This window comes from Hoplias malabaricus, chromosome 1 (genome assembly GCF_029633855.1).
Source record: "Hoplias malabaricus isolate fHopMal1 chromosome 1, fHopMal1.hap1, whole genome shotgun sequence".
NCBI lineage: Eukaryota > Metazoa > Chordata > Actinopteri > Characiformes > Erythrinidae > Hoplias > Hoplias malabaricus.
Window position 1 is genome coordinate 44002593 of NC_089800.1, and position 27187 is coordinate 44029779.

General features: G+C 38.7%; 4 protein-coding genes across 6 annotated transcripts; 3 read left to right on the plus strand and 1 right to left on the minus strand.

Moving 5' to 3' along the window:
- Window positions 1-4015: 4015 nt before the first annotated feature.
- On the plus strand, window positions 4016-8494 carry LOC136709453 (zinc finger protein 345-like). The gene is made up of 5 exons (XM_066684708.1): window positions 4016-4518; window positions 5446-5650; window positions 6158-6252; window positions 6349-6430; window positions 6697-8494. The coding sequence occupies exons 1-5, from the start codon at window positions 4357-4359 to the stop codon at window positions 8133-8135; spliced, it is 1983 nt and encodes a 660-aa protein (XP_066540805.1). The 5' UTR covers window positions 4016-4356; the 3' UTR covers window positions 8136-8494.
- Window positions 8495-10078: 1584 nt separating this feature from the next.
- Window positions 10079-14009, plus strand: LOC136709561 (zinc finger protein 93-like). 3 transcript variants are annotated; one of them, XM_066684895.1, is made up of 5 exons: window positions 10079-10448; window positions 10735-10915; window positions 11078-11202; window positions 11297-11360; window positions 12449-14009. In XM_066684895.1, the coding sequence occupies exons 1-5, from the start codon at window positions 10290-10292 to the stop codon at window positions 13807-13809; spliced, it is 1890 nt and encodes a 629-aa protein (XP_066540992.1). In that variant the 5' UTR covers window positions 10079-10289; the 3' UTR covers window positions 13810-14009. The 3 variants fall into 3 exon arrangements, with proteins under 3 accessions (XP_066540992.1, XP_066541000.1, XP_066541008.1); XM_066684903.1 differs by having other exon boundaries at window positions 10081-10448; window positions 11330-11360; XM_066684911.1 differs by lacking the exon at window positions 10735-10915 and having other exon boundaries at window positions 10345-10448.
- Window positions 14010-19139: 5130 nt separating this feature from the next.
- Window positions 19140-22618, plus strand: si:dkey-182i3.10 (oocyte zinc finger protein XlCOF6). The gene is made up of 5 exons (XM_066663591.1): window positions 19140-19178; window positions 19295-19475; window positions 20327-20552; window positions 20766-20872; window positions 20990-22618. Exons 1-5 carry the CDS (start codon window positions 19153-19155, stop codon window positions 22343-22345), a joined length of 1896 nt encoding a protein of 631 aa, XP_066519688.1. The 5' UTR covers window positions 19140-19152; the 3' UTR covers window positions 22346-22618.
- Window positions 22619-23973: 1355 nt separating this feature from the next.
- On the minus strand, window positions 23974-26854 carry si:dkey-182i3.11 (protein artichoke). The gene has a single exon (XM_066644975.1). The coding sequence runs from the start codon at window positions 26852-26854 to the stop codon at window positions 24029-24031; it is 2826 nt and encodes a 941-aa protein (XP_066501072.1). The 3' UTR covers window positions 23974-24028.
- Between the last annotated feature and the right edge of the window lie 333 nt (window positions 26855-27187).

Genomic DNA, 27187 nt, shown 5'->3' on the forward strand with positions numbered 1-27187 from the left:
ATATGGACTCTATAACCCACCACAGTGACAACATTTCTGACAGTGTAGGAATGCAACCTCTTAAAAATATATACTGATGTTATAATTTTAGACTCAAGTCAAACAAAATTCATTAAGGTACAATAAAACAACCTGAGTAATTCAGGACTGGCGCCCCCTCCAGGGTGTATTCCTGCCTTGCACCCAATGATTCCAGGTAGGCTCTGGACCCAGCGCGACCCTAAATTGGATAAGTGGTTACAGATAATGAATGAATGAAAACTGTAAACCCAATTGCTACACGACAATGACATCTCTAGTTGCTGGACTCAGAAAGTATTTAAAGGAAATTATTCAGGCATCAGATGCCTGCCTCTGGACTGGCAGACAGGGGGATCGGAGGGTGTGTTCCAACTATAGGAGAATCACACTCCTCAGCCTCCAAGGTAAGGTTTATGATGGGGTACCGGAGAAGAGAGTCTGAGTGATCCAGTCTGAACCTTAGATCCAGGAGGAACAATGTGGATTCCGCCCCGGTTGTGGAACACAGGACCAGCTCTTTACCCTCGCTAGGATCCTGGAGGGTGCATGGGAGTTTGCATGTGTTTTGTGGATCTGGAGAAGGCATTCGACCGTGTCCCTCGGGATATTCCGTAGGGTGTGCTCTGGGAGTATGGGGTACTGGGCTCTTTGCTACGAGCCATCCAATCCCTATATAAACAGAGCAGGAGTCTCGTTCGTATGGCTTGCAGTAAGTCTGAGTGGTCTCCAGTCGGAGTTGGACTCCGTCAGGACTACCCATTGTCACCTGTTCTGTTCATAATCTTTATGGACAGAATTTCTTGTCATAGGCAAGTGGCAGAAGGTGTCCAGTTCGGTGGTCTCAGGATCCCATGTCTGCATTTTGCAGATGATGTGGTCTTGTTGGCTTCATCGAGCCAGGACCTCCAGCTCTTGCTGGGCCAGTTTGCAGCCGAGTGTGAAGCGGCTGGGATGAGAATCAGCACCTCCAAATCTGAGTCCATGGTCCTCAGTTGAAAAAGGGTGGAGTGCTCTCTCCGGGTTGGAAGTGAGAGCCTGCCTCAAGTGGAGGAGTTCAAATACCTCAGGGTCTTGTTCAAAAGTGAGGGAATCCTGTCCATTGTTGTGAAGAGAGAGCTGAGTAGAAAAGCAAAGCTACGTCCCAACCCTCACCTATGGTCATGAGCTTTGGGTAATGACTGAAAGAACGTGATTGCTGGTACAAGTGGCTGAAATGAGTTTTCTCCGCAGGGTGTCTGGACTCTCCTTTAGAGATAGGGTGAGGAGTTTGTACATCCAGGAGAGACTCTGAGAGAAGCCACTGCTCCTCCAGATCGAGAGGAGCCAGTTAAGGGTGGTTCAGGCATCTGGTCCGAATGCCTCCTGGACGCCTTCCTGGTGAGGTGTTGCGGGCATGTTCAATGGGGAGGAGGCCCCGGGGCAGACCAAGAACACGCTGGAGGGACTACATGTCTCGACTGGCTTGGGAACGCCTCAGTATACCCCCGGAGGAGCTGGAGGCAGTGGCTGGGGAGAGGGAGGTCTGGGTTTCTTTACTTGGACTGCTTCCCCTGCGACTCGGACCCGGATAAGCGGTGGATAATGGATGGATGGATGGATGGATATTCAGATTTTTATAAATTAATTAACTAAATGTTTAAGATGTAAATGCTTTGTTTGAAAGAAGGTTGGAGCATCAAAATTGTTCACAGTGGAGGTGATAGCACAATGAATCAATTCATACTGAACATCTCAATGAGTTATTGATTTTATGGAAGTATATCAGTCTCAAATGTCTCAAAAATCATAAAATACCAGTGTATGTCATTGTGACCCTGAGACTAAACAGAAAAACTGATGAATGACAAATTTAAGGTGACAAACTGATATTTAAATTGTGTACGCTAATTTCCATTTGCAGTTAGTTGAACTAGTGTTGAATTTTCAATTACACAGAGATCCAGATTCTTTATTAAAAACACTATTGAAATGAAAATGCATATCTCAAATGAACTAACATTTCCATGTTTATATTCAGTAATGATAGTAATGAAGAGAAAAGAGTGCTCCCTCTCTTTCTACTTTTTTCTGATTACTGATACTGAAGCTGCAGAAAGTTGGATTTGGACTGAATTGGTCCTTCTGATTCACTGAAAAAAAGCCCGTTTAAAATCATTTAGAGCAGTTTTCAAAATAAATTTCTAAAATAATGTGGAGCAGAGAATCCAGTCACAATGCCATAGAATGTTTGTAGAGGACATTCTTGTTTTTCCACCTGTTTTCATATACCAACAGTTTTCAGAAACAAAGCTAATGGGAAAAAGAGTGAAAACAAGTCAAGGAAAAAAAGAAAAAGGTTATTTTGATTTCATTTAAACAAATACAGCAAAAAAAGATTTAGATTTTTGTGAAGTTTCAGTGATTTCAAAGGGGCATCTACACTGTAAAAAATTGCAGTAAATTTTCAGCAAATTTTCAACAGTCATGTACTGTAATTCTCTTTATTACAGTATTTTACTCTTTTAAGCAATGCATTGTGGGACATGCCAAATGGTCAAACGAACTTACAGTATATTACTGCTTTTTATGGACAAATCAGCAGGAAGTACGATTTTATTGTCTGTTCCATAATTGCTTATTAGAGTGAGGTGTTTCTTGTTTACAAAAATACTTCCATAAGTACAGAAGTGTTGAATATGGTGTTTTATAAACCTGTCTGTTTTTATTTCTTTTCTTATTTATTTATTTATTTATTTATTTTAATATATTTTAGTCTAAAATCATTATATATATATATATATATATATATATATATATATATATATATAGATAGATAGATAGATAGATAGATAGATAGATAGATAGAGAGAGAGAGAGAGAGAGAGAGTTTTATATAATTGCTCTTCGTAGGCTGCGTAACACAGCACATCTTTACATTTGGACGTGAGAGCGTAGATAAACATTATCACCTCAGACCTGAAATAACCTCAGACTTCCAGCTCCACTGTACACAGTCATAAAGATGAGTAAAATTTATATTTCTTTCCAAATTGTGAAGTGTTCTCGGTGTAGATGCTTTCAGCACTTTTTTCCTTAATGGATCTCATAACAAAAATACAGTAATGAATATATTCTTCTCACTCGACATTTTCAAACTCTTTAATTTTAGGTTAATTTATGTTTAATAAATTCATTTTTAATAAAAACATAAACCCATTCTAAAAAGCTACTAAGGGCAGCTGTGAAGGAGTTTCAGAAACAGCTGAAAGGTGTAGTCAGTGGTTGTGAATAAGGAGAGCACAGATTACTTGGGGAAATGCACTGTAGAGGTGCTATTGTTGTTGTTGGTGATGGAGCATGTAAACTTCACATGGAACTGGTGGCACTGAGCATGCATTAACGGTGCCAGTGGGGCTAGGTACAGCCTTAGTCACCAGGGAGACCAGGGGATGACCCCTGTGAAGAGCTAGCGATACAGTGGGTGGTTTGGGTACTCATGGGCTGGACTATGATCAGATCATAAACGACCACAGCAACTTTAGTGTTGAGGTGTAGGATTCAACAGGAATTTTGTGGCTGCAGGTAGGAAGAGAGTGTGGTGGGCCCTATGTGAAGCTCTTATGGATTGGCATAGTATTTTTTAATCTTATCTTGTGTATGATTATAATTAATTAAATTCAGTTTTTTTCCACACTCCCTTAAAATGAGTGGAGCAACACACAGAGAAAGGTTAAAAATATTATATATATATATATATATATATATATATATATATATATATATATATATATATATATATATATATGCATACATTTTTAAAGTAATTTAATTACATATTGAATGCAGTAAGTACTAATTTTAAGCATTTATTCGTCTCAAAGACATCCACAGATGTGTTAGCTGGAATTCAAAATCATGAACACCAGCTCTGTCCAAAACCATTTTCGTACACTTAGAACTGTAGTTCATCTTTGGGCCATCAAAAGCCTCGAGTAATAAACTTTGTCTCGATACATTTTAAATAAAAGCTTCGGAAAGCTACATTTATTAGCATTAGTTGAAAGTTTCTGTGTATTTTCTGCATTGTATCAGATATAAAATTACAAAGCACAGACATGTTAAAAAAGATTAAAACTTCACGGAACTAATGAGCCACTTTTATTTTGTAATTCCGGCGGGAAAAATATGACGTCACGTGCTGAAGATCTTTTGCGCGCCCAGATGCTCAACTCGCTGCAGTAAACAGAGCTCGCCAACAATGAGTTTTACTGGTATTAAATACACACAAACCCTTTAACACAGCGAATCTTCAGCGGTACGAGTCAGTTCCGTGACCGTGTCTTTACCCGAGGCGCGATGTCTAAGCTCGCGGTGTTTGAGAGAGAGACGGAGTTGATATTGACGCTGTTGACTCGCACCGCTCACTCGGAGATCTGCAGACTGTTCGACTGGGGCCCCGAAGGAGAGGAAAACAACACACAAACAGCGAGTACACATGAGGAAAGAGAGATTAAAGCTGTAAGATTAAATACAAAAGGTTTCAAAAAGCTATCGACAGTTCCCTAGATAAATGACCCACTCATCTAAGCGTAGGCTCTCGTTCTGTAAACTTATAAACCCAGGCCGAGTACAGCCAAACACGGGCTGCGTCTCAAATCACTCCATGTACCCTACACATCTAAATAGGGCATATTATTACGAATTTATATTCAGCAATAGGCTGCAATGCATGTAGTGCATCTTATGTTTGCAGATGCCTTACTTTAATATCTGATCTAGTGGTCCATGTATGGAAGAGAGCTATCTGAGCCTCAACGCAAATTTCCTTTAGTTGCGGATTGTGAGGTTAAAGGATCTGCAACGCCTTCTTAAAGCCACAGTACAGCGTCAGAAATGTCCCATAGTAAAATCTCAGTAAAGGATATAGTTCTCTATAAACTGCAAAGTTGGACTGACTGTGAGATAGGAGAGAGTGTTTAGAATAGAGTCCAGTAAATGCCATTTTCATTCATTACTGTATTTCAGAAAAATAAGATTGGATCAAGATTTGAACAAAAGACAATTCATTGCTATAATACATTATACCACTGTCATAAGAGAAAAATTCATGTTTTTTTTGTCAGAAAGTAAAGAAATATATGTAGAGTCAGTCACATGCTTTACATTACAAAATTAATAATACATTTGATAAATACCAATATGATTTTTTCAAATCTGGGTCTGTTTTGAGTTTTACAATTTTTAAATTAAATAAAAAAAAATCAAATTTAAGTCTGATGTTCAGGAATGAGCGTCGGTGCAGCCGATAGAGTCGCTGTCTCACAGCTGCAGGGACCTGGAGGTTTTGGGTTCAACTCCCACTCCGGGTGACTGTGAGGAGTTAGGTATGTTCTAGCCATGTCAATTGTTGATTTTTAAATTGAAAACTTTGTGTCTTATTTGCAGACACATGTTAGAGTTGTCCTGGAGCTTCTGGCAAAGGAGGCCGTGCGGAAAATATGCCGCATATTCAAGTTCTGCACTGTAGTGAAGGTGTCTAAAGGAGCAAATGTGAGTGTGCATGAAGGAATGCCAAACACACAGAGTCTGCTGGTACAGCGCCCACAACACACAGCCATGCCGTCTGTGGATGCTCAGGCAGGAGTGACTGGTATGTAGTTAGTGAGATCATTTCAGCTTCATTTTTCAGAAGGGACTTACCACAAAAAAATGAAAAAAATCAGTACCTGACAAGTATATTTCTCAGTACCTATATATATATATAATTTTTTTAAGTCACTAAATGTGCCCTTGTGCTATTTTATGCTAATATATTTCTAGGATTGGATTAAGTTCATTCATTTTCCTGGTCTCGTATTTGGTCTTTCTGATGATAAATACCAATATCCATTGGTACAATATGGAATCTCTCTGGTCGAATGTTTAACTTTGCCCAGAGTTTGTCATTAAATGTGTCAAACATTGGACTTTTCAAAGAAGGCTGCAACATGGGGAGAATATTTGATACGTAAATATACAGAGAACCCGACTTAAACCATAAACCATATTTCTGCTATTTTGCTGAACATTCTTATGTATGTGCAACATCTTATATTTTTCAAAAGTATGTGACTGTACCCAGTTCATTTGCTCATCCTCCTTTTTATGGGTTTCCTAGGAGTTTCGTTCTCAGGGACTGTACAAATTGAGAAGATTACTTCTGCCTTTCCAGCATCATCTCCACCACAGCCGACTGCTATTCAGGAAGATCAGGTTGGCTCAAACAAGTGTTAATTAATATGGTTCTGATGGGCTCTTTATGAACAATGAGTATCGGATTACTATTTGTGTATGCTTTGTCTCTTTTAGAGTCTTGCCACCCAGGAGGTTGACTCCATCAACACTAATAATTCTGGTGAAAATCAGATTGAAACAATGTTATTAATGGGAGGTATGAACAGTTTTATTTCTAGGCATTTTCATTCATTCATTCATTCATTATATGTAACCGCTTATCCAATTCAGGGTCGCGGTGGGTCCAGAGCCTACCTGGAATCATTGGGCGCAAGGCAGGAATACACCATGGAGGGGGCGCCAGTCCTTTTCTAGGCATTTTGATGTTTTGAAATTATTGCAGTTTTTATGTTCTGTTCACATTTTGCCATTTAATTTCGATGCCACATGCTTTATGATTTCTGAATCATTTGTTTTCTGCAGATAAAGGGGCCTCTGCTGTTCAAGACGAGAATGAATCATTTCCACAATCTGAGGAAACCAGTGTCCAAATGGAAATGCCAAAGAAGTCATGCAAATGTGATGAGTGTGGAAAGACTTTTTCAAAGATGAGCTACCTGTTACAACACAAGCAAAGGCACACAAACACAGCCCTACACACTTGTGAGAAATGTGGGAAGAAGTACAAATTTCTAAAAGCATTGGAAAGACATGTCTTGTCTCACAATGAAAAGAAGAAGGAGCCACGTCCCTGCAAAACATGTGGGAAGAGCTTCATGGACCTGGAAACGCATGAACTCATCCACTTGCAAGTGAAGCCATATCTATGCGGTGTTTGTGGAAAAGGCTTTACGCTGGAGTACATTCTGCAAGCCCATCAGCGGCTCCACACGGGTGAAAAGCCGTACCAGTGTGAGACATGTGGTAAACGCTTTACTCAATCGAGCACCCTTCATATTCACAGGAGGAGTCATTCAGATGAGAAGCCATGGAAGTGCAGCCTTTGTGACAAGAGTTTCAAGTGTCGTCGCAGTCTGAGAAAGCACCAGATTGTTCACACTGGAGAGAAACCCTACACCTGTGAAACCTGTGGACAGAAGTTTGGCCACGGGGCCAATCTCAGAAGACACATGCGTAATCACTTGGGTGTGAAGCCGTATGAATGTGAGGTGTGTGGTAAGCGCTACAGTCAGATGGGCTCCCTTAAGGAACACATGCCAATTCATGGAACGGTAAAGCCTTTCATGTGTGAGAAATGTGGGAAGACATTTGTGTACAATTATGCCCTCAGAAACCACATGCTGACACACGTGGACGCTGGAGAAGAAGCTAGAGGTGAGAAGAACCCTCAGCACTGTGACATCTGTGGCAAGAGCTACAGCTCTATGTATGCGCTAAAAATGCACCAGAGGCTTCATTCTGAAAATGATCCTTTCACTTGCAAAATATGCGGAAAGACCTTCAGCAGCATGTCTGGCCTTTATGCTCATGAGCAGCGTCATACAGGACTCAAAGTATTCAGGTGTGATGTGTGCAAAAAGACTTTTGTCAACAAAGCTTACTTAAAAGTACACCAGTTCTTACACACCAATGAGAAGATCCACAAATGCTCCATTTGTGAAAAGGGATTCAGTTTACCTAATGGCCTTAAGATGCACATGCTTATTCATACAGGTGAAAAACCACACAAGTGTGAATTATGTTCAATGTCGTTTCGCACTGCTGGAAATTTACGCAGACACAAGCGTGTTCACACCGGAGAGAAGCCTTTTAGCTGTGAAATTTGTGGAAAATGCTTTAGCCAGCCTAACAATGTGAAGGCCCACATGCAGATTCATACGGGCATAAAACCGTACACCTGTGAGAAATGTGGGAAGAAGTATGCTTATCTCAGAAATTACAATGATCACAAATGTGTGTGAGAGCTCATATACTAGTGTTCAGAAATATGGTGTATCTATCCCAAATTAATTCTAATTGTGTTGCAGACAACTCTATACAACTATTGTTGTACTTATTAGGACACTACAGAGCTATAATTTATAAAGGAAATAAAGGCTGAAGTGTTTATTATGAATGCAGCAAAAAGAAATTCTCTAAAAAATGAAAAAGCTGTTTAGCTAAACAAAATCAGTTATAGTAAAATTATTACATACATCATGGAACAAATAAGAGAGAAAGTCACATGACTTGATCACAAAAATAATCTAATTATCTAAATACATAAATCATAAATTGAGTATTTTTTCATTCTTTATAGCATTCGTGAAATGTTATGTTATACATCTAAACTGTCTTTTGTTTATTAAAAATAAAAGAAAAATTGAAATGATTTTGAACTCTATGAAATACCTCGTAGAAGCAGTTTGAATGGTCTTGCTTTGTTTTCTGTAGTGTGTGTGTGTGTGTATGTGTGTGTGTGTGTGTGTGTGTGTATATATATATATATATATATATACATTTTATATATACATATATACACAGTTCCATTCCCGTTCCGGGTGACTGTCTGTGAGGAGTTGGTGTGTTCTCCCCGTGTCCGCATGGGTTTCCTCCCACAGTCCAAAACCACACGTTGGTAGGTGGATTGGCAACTCCAAAGGGTCCGTAGGTGTGTGTGCGTGTGTGTTGCCCTGTGAAGGACTGGCGCCCCCTCCAGGGTGTATTCCCCGCCTTGCGCCCAATGATTCCAGGTAGGCTCTGGACCCACCGTGACCCTGAATTGGATAAGCAGTTACAGATAATGAATGAATGAATATATATATATATATTTTGTACTTTGTGAGGACAATGGAAACCCTCTGTTTCTCATTTTATTTTGTATGTGTTCCATCTTGCATTTTATATCAATGTACATATTTATTGCTCTCAATGCAGGTTCATATTTTTATATGTATTCAGAATGCTTTAAGTAAACAGTAATTGTCAGAGACTGAATAACAACAATTTTTTATAAAATTTTCACAAGTATTATTTCAGCTGATAAAATTCAGTGGATTTCAAGGTGACCTTCAGGACTGCCCAGATAATAAACATTCATGCTGAACACCGAGAGGTCCTTAGGTTGGGACATATTATGAAATAATTACACTCCTGCCAGTGAACAAACTGAAAAAAAAAAACTTTTTTATGATCAGCCAGTTTGAAAACATGGGATTAAATGAGTCATTCCTATTTGGTGCTGCGTCCTTGTCGTGTAGAAGTGTTTGTTCCCTTCATGATTGCTTTTTTTTTGTGCACATGTTTAACACTCTTAAATGTTATAGATCATCAAACAAATTTAAACATTAGTCAAAGACAACACAAGTAAACACAAAATGCAGTTTTTAAAATAAGGTTTTCATTATTATGGGGGAAAAAAATCCAATCTTTCATGGCCCTGTATGAAAAAGTGTTTGCCCCAAGCATCAGAAATCAGAAATACCGCTGTAACTCAAATGCTTTTGCCATATGTTATGAAAATGCACAAGGTACTTTCCCATGGGCTTCAGAGAATATCTTTCTTGTCTATGCGAAGAATATACAGTGAAATATTACCAAAATCATACAGTTGATAGCCAAGAGGTCCCTCTGTTTAATGACAATAAACTGTAATCTGTTTTCTATGTCCACCAGTTTTACCATTCAAAGCCAATTAAGTGTTTATATAATAGTACAAAATGCGTGTTTTGCCTCTTTAAAGTGCTTTAAAAGAAAAATATTCATAATGACTTGTTAATTTTAGTCCATTTGCATGCATTTATTGATGTAGTAACAGAGACATCGCCGCTCAGACGTGGGATTCTCTAACTGTCCCAAAGCGGATGTGGTCTTCTCCTTAATTCGGATTTGAAGCGCGGGTGGTTTGACCTTCAATCTCCAAAGCTTGGCCCTCTTGGACGGCGGGGAACTTCTTTAAAAGTGCAATTTCTGGCAACTCTCGGTTCACAGCGACTCTTATTTTGAAAATTCCAGACCTAGCCGAAGACCATTGGTGATAATGATGCTGGGCAAGTAATTTTTACTCTCTAAAGATTTGTCTAAAAGAATCCCATTGGTTTTCGTCATGTCGGCGGTGTCACTGTGCTCTCGGGACCATGACTGACTGCGGTGTGTTTGTGAGGGAAACAGCGCTGGTCCTGTCTGTTCTGGCGGACACCGCTAAAGCTGAGATCAGGAATGTGTTCGTGAAAAGTTCTGAAAATGTGAACAGAACAGAAGCGATATTTCAGCCCACACTCACTCAGACCAACACGGTGAGCACAAACACACGTTTTCATGATGTACCCGTAGTATTTAAGTTTCCTCAAGAATCCATTAAATAAGCATGTATTTGTGTGTGTTTCTGTTAGTGGTTGCTTTTCAACATGTAGTGGTTTCAAAAGAGACATATAACTGGAAATAATTTTGGTTTGTTTTTAATGTTATATGTGTGCCTTTAAATCACAGATCCTGTTAAGTCCAGGGGATTTTTTATCTGTTACATTTTAGTTTTAAATTTGACATGTCACTTCACTTAATGGCCTGTTTCTGTTCAAACAGATTAACTACATTCTGGACTTGTTTGCCAGAGAAGCTGTGCGTAAAATATCCTCTATCTTTAAGCACTGCATGGCCGTTGATCCAGACCAGTCTCAGGACTCTGTAATTGATCGCACTGACATACACAAAGGAAAGAATCAGATCACTGAGCAAATGACTGACCCCCTCACTCTACCTGATGGTAAATGTCTACACATAGGCATATTTTCATGACTATTTATTTTAAAACATTTACTTTCAAGCACTAAATGCAAGCAATGTAGTGCCCATTTTTTGTTCAACAAAAGAAAATCTGGCTTCAGGAAATCATTGCATAGCTTTTGGTTTTTTGATGATTTTACAGCTGCAACTCTCCAGAATTCAAGCCAAAATATTATTCTGCTAATGAAGAAACAGGATGTTTCTCTCCAGTGGAAAGTCCCTGCTGCACCAGTCATATTTCTGCAGAGCAACATTACAGAAGACCAGGTATGTGAATATTGTGTTAATTACAATATTATTGCTGTGTACAGTTCTAAAATACAGTTTGTTTATTTTCTTGTTTGTTTGTGCTTGGTCACAGTCTAAGAAAGATAATATAACATTATTTTCAAAGGAGGAGAGAGAAGATGTATTCAGTGGTGAAGGTAAGTATCCAAAGAATATTAGTTTTCTGTCTCCAAATACATTTAATGTAAGTTAAACATTAAAATGACAAATCTAGTAAGATATTACATAGCCCAGTTAAATAAGGATGGAAAATTCAAACAAACAAATATTAAATCCCCCATCAATTAAGAGTACAACATTTTTTATTTTGGAACCCTACCCATGCTTCTAATATAAAACAAAATTGAAGGGTGTTTCTGCTCATATTTCCCACTCAATTCTATGGGATTTTCAGAATTTGTAGCTGCCAGGAACTGTAGCTATAAAAACAACAATGTACTTCTTCCATGAGGTGTATCATTTGTATCATGAATAATATAATGGATGTTTCAATATACAGGGTGGGCCATTTATATGGATACACCTTAATAAAATGGGAATGGTTGGTGAGATTAACTTCCTGTTTGTGGCACATTAGTGTATGGGAGGGGGGGAAACTTTTCAAGATGGGTGGTGACCATGGTGGCCATTTTGGATCCAACTATTATTGGGAATTACACAACAAAAACAATGGTGAGCTTGGTTTTAATGTAACGTTATTCGGGTATACGGGTACTGTCTGAAATAGTGGTGGAATCCTGTACTCATTTCTCCTGCGGTGTTGCTATCAGTGTTCGAAGAGTGGGAGAAGAGGGTTGCATTGACAATCCAACACAATGGACAGCACTTTGAACACCTTTTAAAAGTGGTCAGAAACTTGTAAATAACAAGCACAACATTGTTTTTCTTGTGAAATTCCCAAAAAGTGTGGTGTGTCACATGACCCTCTTCCCATTGAATAAACAAAAGTTGGATCCAAAATGGCCGGCATGGTCACTACCCATCTTGAAAAGTTTCCCCCCTCCCATACACTAATGTGCCACAAACAGGAAGTTAATCTCACCAACCATTCCCATTTTATTAAGGTGTATCCATATAAATGGCCCACCTTGTAAATAAAGAATGGTACTTGATGTTTGCCTGTTGTTTGTTTAAGTGTATCTAATAAAATTATCAGTGAGTGTCTGTTGATTTTAGTTTTTTAAACTTCATCTCTAATAAATAAAGTCTCTGTTTGCTGCTCCAGGTGAAAGCCAGGCTGTCAGGGATGAGAAGAGCAAAATCCCTGAGATTCCTGACAAAATTGGTCAGCCAGAGAAGCTAAGGGACAATGACTCGGATGAACAGTATGGAAAGACAGTTTCCAAGATGTTCTCACCTCTGGGACATGGAGATGATAAAACAAACAGTTGTGAAAAGTGTGGAAAGAAATTTCGATTGCTCAGAACCCTAAAAAGACACAGCTGTGAACCCAGTGAGAAACAGACTTTCCCTTGTCAAACATGTGGAAAGAGCTTTAGACATATTAAAAAACACAAACTCTCTCATGCAGATGTGAAGCCGTACCTTTGCACTACATGTGGACGTGGATTTGCTTTGAGATCCCGTCTGATATGTCATGAGAAGATACACACAAACGAAAGGCCTTTTTCTTGTCTAGAATGTGGGAAATCATTTTCTCTCCCAAGATACTTACATATGCACAGACTGACACATTTAAAAGTGAAGGAGGTGAAGTGCAATATGTGTAGCAAAAGTTTCAAGTCTTCCAACGAACTGAGCAAGCATCGTATTGTCCACAAATTAGAGAGGAAGCACAAGTGTGAAATCTGTGGTAAAATGTTTATGTTCACGAAAGATTTGAAAAGGCACACGTTCATTCACAGTGGTCTTAAACCGCATGTGTGTGAACTGTGTGGAAAACGATTCATTCAAAAAAGTAGCCTCAAAGGGCATATGGCAGTACATGGGATAGAGAAACCATTTATGTGTGAATTATGTGGGAAAACATTCTTGTACAATTACGCCCTGAGAAAACACACACTAACTCACATGGAGACTGGGAAGGAACAGAAGTCCCAGTGCTGTACCCTGTGTGGAAATATTTACAGATCCATTGCTTCACTGAAAATGCACCAAAGACTACATTCAAATCATAACCGTGTTAGACTTCGCAAGCAGATTAATTCAGAAGACACACATTACAAATGCAGCATATGTGGTAAGGCCTTTTCACAGAAAACGTCTTGCAAGATTCATGAGTTTCTGCACTCAGGAGAAAGACCTCACAAATGCACTGTGTGTGGCACAACATTCAAACTGTCCCAGAACCTGAGGAAGCATATGCTCATTCACACCAATGAAAGACCTTTCAAATGTGAAAGATGTGGTTTTGCTTTCCGCATTTCTAGTAACCTGAAGAGACACATGCTAGTTCACACTGGAGAGAAGCCATATTCTTGTGACATCTGCTTGAAAAGCTTTTCCCAACCCAACAATCTGAAAGCACACATGCAAACACATACTGGTAAAAAACCTTACACCTGTGAAAGATGTGGCCGAAGCTTTGCTTCTGTGAGAAGCTGCAAAGGACACAGATGCCAATAATAATGCTGAATATGTTGGAGACAAATGTGGAGGAGATGATGAGGCTAATTGATAAGGCTACAGACAATTTCACGTGTGCAGACAAGTTTCTCAACTTTTGTACAACATATTTAACCGTGATGCTGAAGTGTTATGTTAAAAAAAACAGTTTGAATGACAATCTGTTAATGATTACTAACTGTATACTGTTCAGGACCTTACACAGATTAAACAGTAAAACATTTTTTTACACTCCTTTTAAAAAGCATGAATAGGCTTGAACTTTTTTGACACTGTTCATCAAGTGATTTCCAAAAAGAGCATTAACACAGTTGCCTGGGGTTTTAATGTTTTTGTCATGCTTTGGTCAAAGTGCCACAAAGATGAAATAACACAGCACCATTCTTCTTCCTTCTAAACAGCCCTCTTCAGACAGAATGGTTTTAGTACGTTGTTTTATTTGACAATGAGCCAAACATAGGTCACCCACAAGCAAACTACAGGGTTAAGTGAGGCACACATATATACCAATTCTAACAATTCTACAATTCTAAAGTCATCAGAAGTGGGGCAAAATTAGAAGAGACTTATTTTATACCATGTTTTCTGACATGGCAGCCCACACTTTTGTAACAATAGTAAGTATTGCAGCAATAAAGATAATAGCTTTAATACATAACAATGCATAACTCTTTCAGTGCATTGATCAAAATTATAATCATGTCTAATGAGAAAGGGGAAAGAAATTAGATTTTTCTTCCTTGTCTGTAACCACTTATCTAATTCAGGATCGGAGTGGTTCTGGAGTCTACCAGGAATCACTGGGCTCAAGGCTTGAACACACCCTGGAGCCGGTCCATCACAGGGCACTACACACATAACAACCACTACGGACACATTTGCATGGTCAATCCATCCAAAGTGTGTGTGTTTTGCACTATGGGAGGAAACATAAACTCCTGACAGACAGTGCCCTAAGGCAGGGCTTGAACACACAACCCCAAAACCCTAGAGCTATATGACAGTGTCACTAGGGCTGTTGCGGTGAAGGAATTCCCAGTGCTGTTTATTATCGGGGCACAGCACTAAGATATCACTGTTCCAAATTACTGAATTCATCCTGATTTTAGTGCTACACTCCTCAGTCACCTGGAACTGGCATGAACTTGAGGCTGCTCCATGACTCTGTGCTGGTGCAGGCAGCTGGGCTTCGATAGTTGGGTTATAGGATGCTAGACAAGACTCAAATTCACATTTCTTTGTTTCCCAGCGACATTTTTGGCACACGTTTTGCATATTGCCTTATCTGAGTTGCCTGACTCTCCTTTTTCATTTGGTTGAAAGCTGAAATGCTCAAACTGTTTAAGTTGCCTTTGATTTTGTGACTAGGATTGCTGCCATTGTGCCCATTTTTTAAAACGAAGACTCACACTCAGCCATTCAACTGCAGTTCAGATGCCGACAGTTGCGAAAAATTTTAAAAGAAATTTATTTAGCAGTTATTACACACACACACACACACACACACCAAAGTCTAAAACAAGAAAGACCATGCAATGAAAGGGAAAACATGTATACATTGCAGTGGTGGCGGTTCCTGCGTTTGACTGGTCAACAGTGCGGTATTACCGTATTGCAGTTTTTGCAACAGTCTTAAGTGTCACTGTCTGTTGTGCCACTCACCACGCTGTGCTTTCGGCTAGAAAAAAATGTAATATATTTAATGACAATTAAAACACTAAAACGTCTAAGAAGTTTCACTATAGCTTGCACCTAGGCCTTGAGTCCTGGGTTCAGTCCTGATTTGGGAACTCATGGTGTCTGTGTGGGTTTCCATTAGGTACTCCAGTTTTCTCTCACAATAAAAAATACATGTTGGCAGGAGGACTGGCTGTGTGAAATTGTTCACAAGGTGTGAGTGACTGGGTGAATGTGTGATGATGTGTGATGGACAAGTGCCATGTCCAGTGTCTCTCCCTTCATTGTGCCCAGTGATTTTTATAAACTAGTAAACCTGATTAGGATGAAGCATTTAATGAATGAATGAAAGAACTATGCGGAAAAAAATGAAAAACTACTCGACACTGATTCAAAGCATGTTGTGGAGCTGTCCCTAAAATGAATGGCAGAATTACCTCCTTTTCTGTTGCAATCCATAATGTGAGTGTATTAAAAGTCAGTACTGTGAGAGGCTTCGCATGTACAAATGAAAAATAATAATAATAATAAAACATAAAATATTTACAAAACATTTTTAATGTATTTTTAAAAATACTAATATATTTTTTTAAAAATCGGATTACTGGACGGTTGCGACCTTGGCAACCAAAACCGCATGTTACTAAAGAACAAGTGAGTACAGTGCACTCAAATACGGTCGATATTCGAACCTCAAATGTTTGGAGAGAGATTTGCCTCAAAATACTTTACAAATGCCTAAATGTTAATCCACAAATTAAACACAAGTTACAAATGTTTTACTATTCACAAATGAATACATCCCAATCTGTATCTCACTGTCTGCAATTTGTACAAATAGTTTAGAAATACATGTTTTTGGTTTTCATAGATATAGAGACAGAAATTTTATGTGAAAATAAATATATTTGTTTAAATGTATGTATTTGTAAAGTCATTGTCTCGAATTAAAAATGTATTTGTAAATTGTTTAATCTGCATTTGTGGATCAAGTCACTCAAGTCTTTTCCGTGACGTGTATTTGTTCATTTTCTTTTGCAGGTTTTTGGATTTTGAGACTTTCCTTTTGCATCTCACCCGATCCAAACCGCAGTGTTATATTCCTGCAGTACCGGACCCTACCAGTTTCAGGACCATAATTCTCACAAAAGACCCTGTGTTTTCGTGACACTGTCCCCTAATGGTACAGGAGGCGAAAAAAAATAAACTGCAGTTTTAGAACCGCAAGTCTAGGTCCCTAACATTAGCGATATGGATCTAACTTCATAAAGTTTTGGGTTTATAAATGCTTATTCCGCCCAAAAATAAACCTATGGTTTATAAATGCTTATTCCGCCCAGATATGAGTTAATCTAAATTTCTAGCTGTTTTAAAAGCTTATTCCGCCCAAATATAAATTTATCTGCTTAGTTTAAAGGTGGCACTGTTGTTTACACCAGTATTACAGGACTAAGCTGTTGCTCTCATGGCGGCAGCAAAACGAACCCCTGTAGGTGGGACTGTGACTCCATTGGCTGCCGCAGTAAATGGTGGACACAAGGATATCTAACTCTGGCTGCGGATTGGCTAAATTAAAGTGAAGCACAGTTTATGTTTAGGAGCCGTGGGGTATCTGCCCCTCCCTCCAGCTTAGGGGGAACAGAAAAGTACGGAACCTCAAAAGTACGGAACACAACTTCCACATTAAATGTTGCGCAAATACGTCTCTGTTTAACTTGGCCCCGCACGTCCTAAAAACACAGTGCCACCCAGTGGTGGCAGTCTTGTATGTTTTGCTGCATTTGTATTTGGATCGGGTGAAATGCGAAAGAAAAGTCTCAAAATCCAAAAACCCGCGAGAGGAAATGAACAAATGCACGTCACAGAAAACACACGAGTGACTTGATCCACAAACGCAGATTATACATTTTACAAATAAGTTAGAGACAGTGAATTTACAAATATTTGCAATGTAAATTTAAACAAATATATTGTTTTTCGCATAAAATTATGATGTCTATTAAACCCAAACACATATTTATGAACGTAACTGAATTTGTACAAATTGCAGACTGTGAGACACAGATTGGGATGTATTTATTTGTGAATATTGAAAAATATTTGTAACTTGTGTTTAATTTGTGGATTAACATTTAGGCATTTGTAAAGATTTTTGAAGATTATTTAAATACGACTTCACTGCGTTCGGGAGCTTGGCTAAAGATCCACCCACTACCCACCTACAGATCCATCCCCAAAAAGTGATTTATCATTAAATAACAACTAAACGGTTTTTGAGTAATAACAAAACTGATCAAAATATTTGGCTTTTATTTATGAAAAACAAGCATAATAAAACTATTCAAATGCATTGCCATTTTCTCCTGGGAAAGAGGTGATCGCGATATACCTCACATCTCATAAACTTGTGTATCATCTAGAATCCCTTGTTTACCCAGTGGTATTTCCCAGTTTCCGACTATGGAACGCCATTGGTCTCTAAACGTATTGGATTCTCCTTGTTATTACGTAGCGTATAATTTCGTGTTAACACGCTAAGGTATTTACGTAGTGTTTAGCAGTATGCTATTAAAGGAATGCACATAATTTATCAATGTGAATGAATTACGCCTCAGTATGTGTCACACACAGTGTGAGAGAATAGTGATGTTTGTTTGATATAAAATTATGAAACGCTTTAGAGCATGTTATGAAAGGTATTTAAAGGTATTATTAATCAGAGTCTTTAATTGTGGAAAATAAACTTCCAGTTGCTTTTGGAATCAGCTTAGTAGTATTGCTGTCTTCACACTGCTCACGTAGGGCTCAACGTATCCATAGGTCAGCGCTCAGCTCACTATGTTATGAATAATTCAGATGAAACATAGGGACTACGTTCACAAAGGATTTATGTTTTGTGTCAGTTACAGTGTGTGATGTAAATCATATCATGAATATGTAAGTACGCCCAGATTTGAGGCCTCCCATTGGTGAAAACCTTAAGAAGCGTGTAAACGTGTCATTTTTGGTCACGTTATCACAACAAAGTTTTACGTGTTAACACACACATTTTTAATAACGTGTTAACGCGCATGTGTTCACATGTTTAGAGCCCAATGGCGTTCTATATCCGACATCACTCCAACGTAATCTCTCTCCATACAAATGACTGTACTCCGTAATTAGTGACATTATCAGTCATGAAATGTACGATTTCTTCAGCCACATAGGACATTGAATATATCTAAATAAAAAGGCAATTTCAATTTAACTATAATTAGTGTGACCAGACGTCCTCTTTTACCCGGACATGTACTCATTTTTAGACTTAAAAAAATGTCCGGGTGGAATTTCACAAACGTCCGGGGTTTTGTTTGCGACTCCGAGAAGCGTTTCGTTCACAAACTAGTCCCGCCCTCCCCTACTCCGATTGGTTCGCTTGAGTGAGAAGAAGGCGTGGTAAAGTAGCCTAAAATCTTCTGATTGGACGGTCTGACTGTAGAGCTACTGTTATTGGTCGACAACCTTCTCTGTAAACATTTAATTGGTCAGTCTGCACGTCAGTAGTCCCCCCCCCTCATATGCATGACTACCTGTCTAACGGTAGTGTGTCGTTTGTGTGTAGAAGCCATAGGTTTATGACTCTTGTTAGTGCATAGTGTTAGTATGTAGGGAGTTTGTCGTGATATGAGACTCAGCCTTGGTTTGCGAGGGTAATTCCAGCTCCAGACCAATAAGTGGCGGCAGAGAACCAAACCACATAGTTGACATTAACAAACGAAGACTTATACTGTAGTTATTTATATAAAATGTAATTTGTTCTCCTCAGAACCTCGTTTATACAGACTGAGACTAACTCGTTTGGGATGTCTCCATTGGAGCCTCAGCTGTTCTCCGTCCTGCAGACACTTGTTAAAGTCACGGTTGACAAAATGTCCAAATTAATGGATGAGTCTCAGCTCTCAGGGGTAACAGAGAGCCACTATTTCAGCACAACGGAAGAGTTTAAGGTTTGTAGTCTGAGTTTATCTAGGTTTACTCTAAATGAGTATCTGCTTCCCTCGTTAATTTGTTTGGATACTTTAAATGGCATTAACTTCCAAAGATACAAAAGACTAGACTCGTTCTTATTGAAATAGCAGTACCTATGCATCGAGTTAGCCCTCACCTGTTTGACATATAAGGTATTTATCCCAGTCTTTTGTTGATGCTAACAGTGCTTCCGTCAAGTCACAAGCTACTGAATGACGTTGTGTTCCTTTCATGCCCCCCAAAACCTGAACGAATAAACTAACTGATATTATTTGATCACTTACAAATTGAGTTTAAAAAACAAATACAGATACATAAGTCATATTTTCTGTAATAAGCAGGAAACGAGTTGCCCGGCTGAAGTAACTGTTTCTATACTATGGAACCAGGAAACTGCATCTTTATTTTCAGCTTAATTGGTTTATAAAATACTGGCCGTGTGTTTATACATGAGTGATAACTGTAATAAGAGAAATACTAATAATAAATAGTGTCTATAAAATCTATCATATTTGTTTACAAATAACAAACATCTGGTATCCCGATTAATTGCGAATAATATATTTTTAGTATACATAGCACATCAGTACATGTTTTATTTCAAAACTGCATTGGCTTGTGTGTCCCGTCTCAGCAGACGAATCGAGGTAAGAAGTAACCAGAGATGTTTACATATTTGACAAGTCCAGCTCTCCAAAAAGGATGAAGCATGTCTGATTTTATTAATTCAGTCTCTGATGTATACGTTTGACCCATATTTGACAAAGTATTGAAATGTGCATTTGTCATATTTATTCTATTTTCTCATTAAGCATCTCTCACATTGTAGGCTCAGCTGAGTGCTGTCCTAGAATTGCAAGTAAAGGAAGCGGTGGAGAAGATCTGTAGGCTTTTCTGTGACACCTCAGCAGTTTTACATCTGCATTTATCTCAGAGAGAGCATGCACGCGATAACCTCAAGAGGAAGCAGAAGCAGGTGGTGAAAAGGCACAAAACTGTAACAGGAAAGAAGCAAGTACTTCAAGAAATAGCCAACATTCATCAAACATGTAAAGGCAAGCCTTATGTCATCTTTCAATTTAGGGGTCTGTTACAAAAGGCACACTAAACCCTGCAATCTTCATCCATGTTCCTTGGCAAATATATTTTTAACAGTTATGGACACAGGCCATCAAAATATCAATTATAAAACCTTTGCCTATGCTTTTATATGTATTGCTGTTATACCTTGCTTAATTAGTAATAAGTGACCTTACAACTTTCTACAGCTACTGAAGAGAGAATTTCATCTGTCTCTTCAGAATGGAGAAAAGAGGAAGACCTAGATACTGAGAATCCTGAGTCGGGTATTGCTTCATTCACAACAGCACAGCAGGTTTGTTACATATTGCACTGTGCACTGGTGTGACATTTAAGATATTGCTCCTCTCAACATAACAGTAATTTTATTACTAAATTGTTAACTCAGATGGTTTTAATATTTTTCCTACAGTTCACCAGAATGAGTGGATTTTTGGACAATAAACACGAGAGGCCGGAAAAGAGAATAGAGGACACTAATGACAATGGAAAAATGGGGCAAAATGATGAAGAGGAAGACATTTGCCAAACAAAACAGATTGACATTCCTTCTAAATTGTTATTGAAGGGACCAAATGCTGTTACAGTTTTAGGTAATGTGAGAAAGACAAGACATATAAATTGGAATCAGAAAAGTAAGTTTACTTGTAAGAACTGCAGAAGAACTTTCAGTAAGTTGATTCATCTCAGGGCACACCTGGCCCTCCATGTAGCTGTGAGGAACTTGCATTGCTGTTTACAGTGTGGGAAGCGCTTCATTAAGAAGCACCTTTTAGATACACACATGCAGTTTCACACTGGAACGTATACCTCCTCTCAGAAAAGCAAGGATCTTGTGCGTCAGAGGGAGTTGCGTTATGAACGACTTCAACACAAAGTTTATGGAGCTCGTTCTCACCAGAAACACTTAATATATTACTCCTTGAAGAAGCAGCATAGATGTGACACATGTGGGAAGAATTTTGCTTGTCATTCTAATCTGTATCGCCACCAGAGAATTCACACTGGGGAGAGACCGTTTACCTGCTCAGCGTGCGGCAGAAGTTTCAACCAGCTGAACACACTGAAGTCTCACGAGAGAATTCACACAGGTGAGAAACCATATGTGTGCAAATCATGTGGTAAAGGATTCAGTCAAGCCAATGGGCTGAGGCTTCATTATGGACAACACATGGGACAGAATTGCTTCAGCTGCATTGTGTGTGGGCTGGGGTTAGCTTGTGTGACCAAACTGAAGATACACCTTGGGACACACCTGGGAGAGATGTCCTTCTCCTGTAGAGTCTGTGGAGAAAGCATCAGCTCTCTTACCAGCTTGCAGAATCACCAGAATCAACACAGTGGAAGCAAATCTCACATCTGTGGCATCTGTGAAAAATGTTTCAGAAGTGCGGGAAGCTTGAAAATTCATGAAAGGACCCATACAGGAGAACGGCCCTATAGCTGCTCAGTATGTAGTAGGACATTCACCCAGCAGAACAGTCTCAAGTCTCATCAGCGGTCCCACACTGGGGAAAGGCCTTTCAGCTGCGATGTGTGCAGCAAATGTTTTTCTTCTGCAGGAAACCTCCGCAGGCATCAGCGCATACACACTGGGCAAAAACCTTACAGCTGTAATGTCTGTAAACACAGTTTTACACAACTTAATACCCTCCAAGCTCACATGTATGTGCACACAGGTGAGAAACAGTACACTTGTGACAAGTGTGGGAGGAGTTTTGGGTATCAGAGAAACCTGAAGAGCCATAAATGTGCATACAACCAATGACCAAAAAATGTTTTCCCTTTTACTCACAGCCAAGACAAGATTAGAGCCTGCAGTTGTCTTTAGTTTTGTACTGAAGCTAATGATGCTACTTAGTTTTATAAAAGGTTTTAGAAGAAAAGAAGTGGCCCAAAGTCGACTTAAGACTCATAAGGCTTGAAGAACCACAGAAGCAAACCAGCACATTAACATTGATTCAGACATTAAATCTACAACGAAAGTAGTGAGTGTTTTGGCGAATGGTGTAGATTTCAACAAAATGCTAAAGTAGTATGAAGTATTAAAATTGATATTGCAAAAACTTTGTGTGTGTGTGTGTCTGTTTGTCTTCAATTTAAAGTTTAGTTCTAAAAGCAACAGTGTTGAGGAAAAAAAATTGAATGAAGCACCAGGAAGTCCTATTTAGAGTAAAGGAACAGATACTTAATTAAAATTCAATTTCATGCACCTAAACCTCACTTGTGAGCAAGAATTTAATTGTATTATCTGTTTGATATTACATTTGTTTTTCAGTTTACAAATGGCACAGATGATCTTAAGATAAAACATCTGACAGAAAAAAATGTGTATATTTGTGGCTTTGACCTGACTTGAAAAGGCACTGATTCTTGAGATAAGAACAAAACATGTCCTACATTCAAAAGTGTTCTTTGTGTTAAAAAGCAAGTCAAAACCAATGATAAAAACACTTTAAAAGTGAAAATGTGAAGGATCTGTGAATGTTCTTTAAATGAATGTAGTTTTGAATAATTTAATTGTAATTTGTCATAATGTCAGACTGCCCAAAAAAGCGTAAGTATGTTATAAATGCAAAATCTGCATCTTCAGTTTTGGTCAACTCCATCAGATTTTTCTTTTCATAATCTTGAATAAATCAGGCAATGACGTTTAGCAACGGCCCTAAGTACTCCTTTGCAATTCCTGGCATTGGTTGATCTAACAATAGGTCTGGTAACTTGTCAAGTTTTTCATATTTTGAAATACAAATGTTAATATCACTGCAGTCACAGCTTTAACATATTAATACCCTCTTTCCACTATGAGAAACTTGGTTAAGGGTTTTAGGGAAAATGTTCATATTTTAGTTTAGGTTATGGAGGCAGATTGCAATTGAGGAAAACACATGTCTTAAGCTTATAAGATATGGTTAAAATGGAAAAAGATACTAGTTTTGTCAACTTATCAAACTTGAATAATTTCACAGTTTTTTAATTGTCTGAAATCAGAAGAAAAATATTTATCATTAATTTTGTTTAATTCTGCTATGTTACACCATTATTAGACACTTGAGGACTTTACACTCTTATTTCATTGATCTAATTAAAATGGCATGCTTTTTGGTGCATCTGACAGTTTGTTAACTGAGACCTTCCTCAGTAAAGTATTAAATAAAGATCCAAGTCATATTTTGGCCTTCATCTAAAGAATCAGTGAAAGCATAAACTCTGCAGTTCTTCCAGTCCACAAAAAGTGCAGTAACTGAAAGGACAGTTGCACAACACATCTTTACATTACAGAGAAATCATTACTGGTTCAGTGCGTTGGAAACAGGCACACCATAGACAACGATATTTTTAGTAGATATTGTTTTATGCATACAGTAACAGAACTTTCACATTTTCATCACCAGCACTGTTTTGGTAATATTGAGTAAAAAAAACAAAGCACATATATAGAAATGCGACCTCACAACATAAGAGCATTCAAGATAAAAACCATAATTATTAGCATTTGCATTGGTAGCATACAGGTAAGGAAACAGGCAGCACCGACACAGTGTTGTGGTAACAACCCAGAAACCTTGAGATCTTTATTAGCAAGGATTCCAGACCTGGCAGAGCATATGGCTGTATCCTTAACCAAATGTGCATTCTCACTGATCCATGTGCTGACGTACATGCTAGAGTCACAAGCACAGTTCCATGGATTCTCACTGAGATATACTGATCTCAGAGAGGTCAGAACCTCTAAGGTTCCATTATCCAGTGACTGCAGTTTATTTGATTTGAGATGTAGCTGCCTCAAGTTCTTCAGGCCATGGAACTGAATGGGGTCTAGATGCTTGAGGTGGTTGTTCTCCAGGTCAAGCTCTTGCAAAGATTTCAAATGTGAGAAAACTGTTGGGGGTAGGTAGTGCAGGTGGTTGTTTTGCAGAAAGAGATTTTGAAGGTTTTCCTGAGACTTAAAAAGAGGATGTGGGAGAGTTCTGAGTTTATTGAAACTCAAGTGCAGCTCCTTCAGACTGAACAAGTCTTTGAAAATTTCAGAGGACAGGGAACTGAGGCAATTGTTGGCCAAGTCAAGATTTTTCAATTTTTCAAGCCCTGCAAAAAGTCTTTCTGGGAGATTCTCTATTTGGTTTTGATTTAGCAACAGCTCCCGTAGGCCATCAAGACCAACTAGCAGACCAGTATCAAGAACAGAAAGGTGGTTGTTGCTGAGCCTTAGGTTTTGGAGTCTTTTAAGTCCATTGAAGGAAAACTTAGAAATAGATTTTATATTATTATTGGTAAGTTGTAGCTCTTTCAGTTTGTGCATTTTTTTGAAAAGATGCTTAGGAATACTCAAAAGATCATTGTTATTCAAATAAAGGTTCTCTAGCTTTGTCAGTGTTGTGAATAAAGATGAATTGAGCTCAACGATATGATTGTTGTCAAGCTGTAAATCTCTAAGTTCTGTCAGTGGGTGAAATGTGTCTGTGGGGATGACAGAAATGTTGTTATTGTCAAGCTGCAACACTCTCAAATGTGTTAAATTGGTGAATAAACCATCAGGAAGTAACACCAGGTAATTGTGGTACAAATTAAGGCTCCTCAGTTTGCTCAGGTCTTGAAAGACACATGAGGGCAGATCCCGCAACTGGTTGAAGCTCAAATCTAGTTCACCAAGATTGAAGAGACCGCTTAGAGAATTTTCATCTAAACTTACAAGAGGATTCTTGCTTATGTCCAATTTCCTCAGTACAGTTAACCCAGAGAAAGCATTTTCAGGAACAAAAGTGATGCCGTTTTTCTGTAGGTGAAGGATGGCGAGATTGGGCGTATCTTTAAGGGCACCAGTGGGCACTGCTGTGAGTAAGTTTTCACTCAGATCAAGGTGAGCCAGACGCTGTGCCCCCCTGAAAGTCCCTTCCTCTAGACTTGTCAAGCGGTTGCTAAAGAGGGAGAGTCTTGTTATATTGATGCAGTTTTCAAACACACCCTTTTCAATCACCTCAATGTTATTTCTGCTCAGGCAAAGCTCTCTAAGTCTAAAGTATCTTGGTGAGGACAATTGATCAGTATCGTCAGATGGCAGTCCTGAGTTATAAAAAAGTGTTCTGGAGATTTTGGTAAGTTTGTTAAGACCAAGTTCAAGCTGTGTAAGTCTTCTTAGCATTGTGAATGAAGATGAGTTGAGATCTGCAATAAGATTGTTCTCCAACTGTAAAAGTCTCAGATTTGAAAGTGAATTAAAAAGATCTGGTGGCATGAAATGAATTTTATTCTTATCAAGCTGGAGTTCTCTTAACATGGTTACGTTGTTAAACAGACCCTGAGGGAGTGACCTCAAGGCATTGTCATATAGATTGAGGTTCTCCAGTTTGCCTAAATCTTGAAACACTAATGAGGGCAGATCCTGCAGCTGACTGCAACTCAGATCTAATTCACCAAGCTGAAAAAGACCTTGGAAAGAGGTCTCAGTTAAAATTAGTTGTGGGTTGTTGTGCAGATGCAGTGTTCTTAAGGACATCAGTCCATGGAAAGCATTTTCTGGAACGAAGGTGATGGCATTTTTCTGCAGGTAGAGGCTGGTGAGATTGGTCGTATCTTTAAGGGCACCAGTGGGCACAGTAGTAAGCCTGTTTTTACTGAGATCAAGATGAGCCAGACTCACTGGACCAGTAAGGGTCCCTGCTTCCACATTTTCCAAATGGTTGTTAGACAGTATGAGTTTTTTTAGATTGATGCAGTTTTGAAACACCATCTTTTCTATCATCCTTATATTATTATTGTTTAGCTGGAGCTCTCTAAGCGCTGGCGCTCCCTCAAAAGTCCAGTAAGACAATTTATGTATCTGATTTAAGCTCAACATAAGGGTCTGAAGGTTAATCAAACCTTGTAGGAACTTGGGTGGGAGAACCTTGATGTTGTTTTCACTGAGATCCAGGAGGGTGAGATTCTTCAGTTCCTTAAATTGTCCAGTGACCAATGTGCAAATTCCATTTCCCCTTAGAAATAGCTGGGTTAGGCTGCTCATATTGGGTAAGATGGTGGTACTAGTAAGCCATTCACCAAGCTGGTTGTTAGTAAGATCAAGGACCAAAAGTTCTTCCAAACCCTCACTTGGGAGAGCACTGATCAAGTTGTGAGTCACATAGAGGTTCTTGGTGCCTTGCAGAAGTTGGGGCAATGCCAAAAGATTCTTGTCTGAACAAGTGATAGTGGTCGCATTGTCAACGCACTCACATGACTTTATACAAGCTTCAGCTGCTGCAGTGACCACCACTAGCACACTCAGGAGCCAAAGCATGGTTCAGCACATTGACCTGGGAAAAAGCAAACATTTCAGAACTGTGCTTCCTAGGTACAAAACACATTTTAACAAAATGTATGAAAAACACTTTTTTCAGTATTTAGTGTAATATTAAAGATTTTAGTTTATAAGTTTATTACAGACTGCATTCTTTTCACGAGTACTCCCAAAAATATTTACTGATTTTATAGCTTGACAACTACACATCCTTTTCCATGATGTGGGTTTTTTCCAGATCTTATTGTAGCGAGGCATTTGATTTTCTCCTGACACTTAAAGATAAAAGTTTTAAATCTGTTTATTTCATGATAAGTCTCCATGGTTTACTAA

Excerpts from the sequence above, each read along its gene's own strand:
- LOC136709561 (XM_066684895.1), top strand. The coding sequence starts at position 10,290 with ATGACTGACTGCGGTGTGTTTGTGAGGGAAACAGCGCTGGTCCTGTCT. Across the intron at positions 10,449-10,734 it reads CACTCACTCAGACCAACACG|ATTAACTACATTCTGGACTT; the intron begins GTGAGCACAAAC and ends CTGTTCAAACAG. Across the intron at positions 11,203-11,296 it reads GCAACATTACAGAAGACCAG|TCTAAGAAAGATAATATAAC; the intron begins GTATGTGAATAT and ends GCTTGGTCACAG.
- si:dkey-182i3.10 (XM_066663591.1), top strand. The coding sequence starts at position 19,153 with ATGAGACTCAGCCTTGGTTTGCGAGG. Across the intron at positions 19,179-19,294 it reads CTCAGCCTTGGTTTGCGAGG|AACCTCGTTTATACAGACTG; the intron begins GTAATTCCAGCT and ends TGTTCTCCTCAG. Across the intron at positions 20,553-20,765 it reads CATTCATCAAACATGTAAAG|CTACTGAAGAGAGAATTTCA; the intron begins GCAAGCCTTATG and ends AACTTTCTACAG.
- LOC136709453 (XM_066684708.1), top strand. The coding sequence starts at position 4,357 with ATGTCTAAGCTCGCGGTGTTTGAGAGAGAGACGGAGTTGATATTGACG. Across the intron at positions 4,519-5,445 it reads AGGAAAGAGAGATTAAAGCT|ACACATGTTAGAGTTGTCCT; the intron begins GTAAGATTAAAT and ends TCTTATTTGCAG. Across the intron at positions 6,253-6,348 it reads CTGCTATTCAGGAAGATCAG|AGTCTTGCCACCCAGGAGGT; the intron begins GTTGGCTCAAAC and ends TGTCTCTTTTAG.
- si:dkey-182i3.11 (XM_066644975.1), bottom strand. The coding sequence starts at position 26,854 with ATGCTTTGGCTCCTGAGTGTGCTAGTGGTGGTCACTGCAGCAGCTGAA.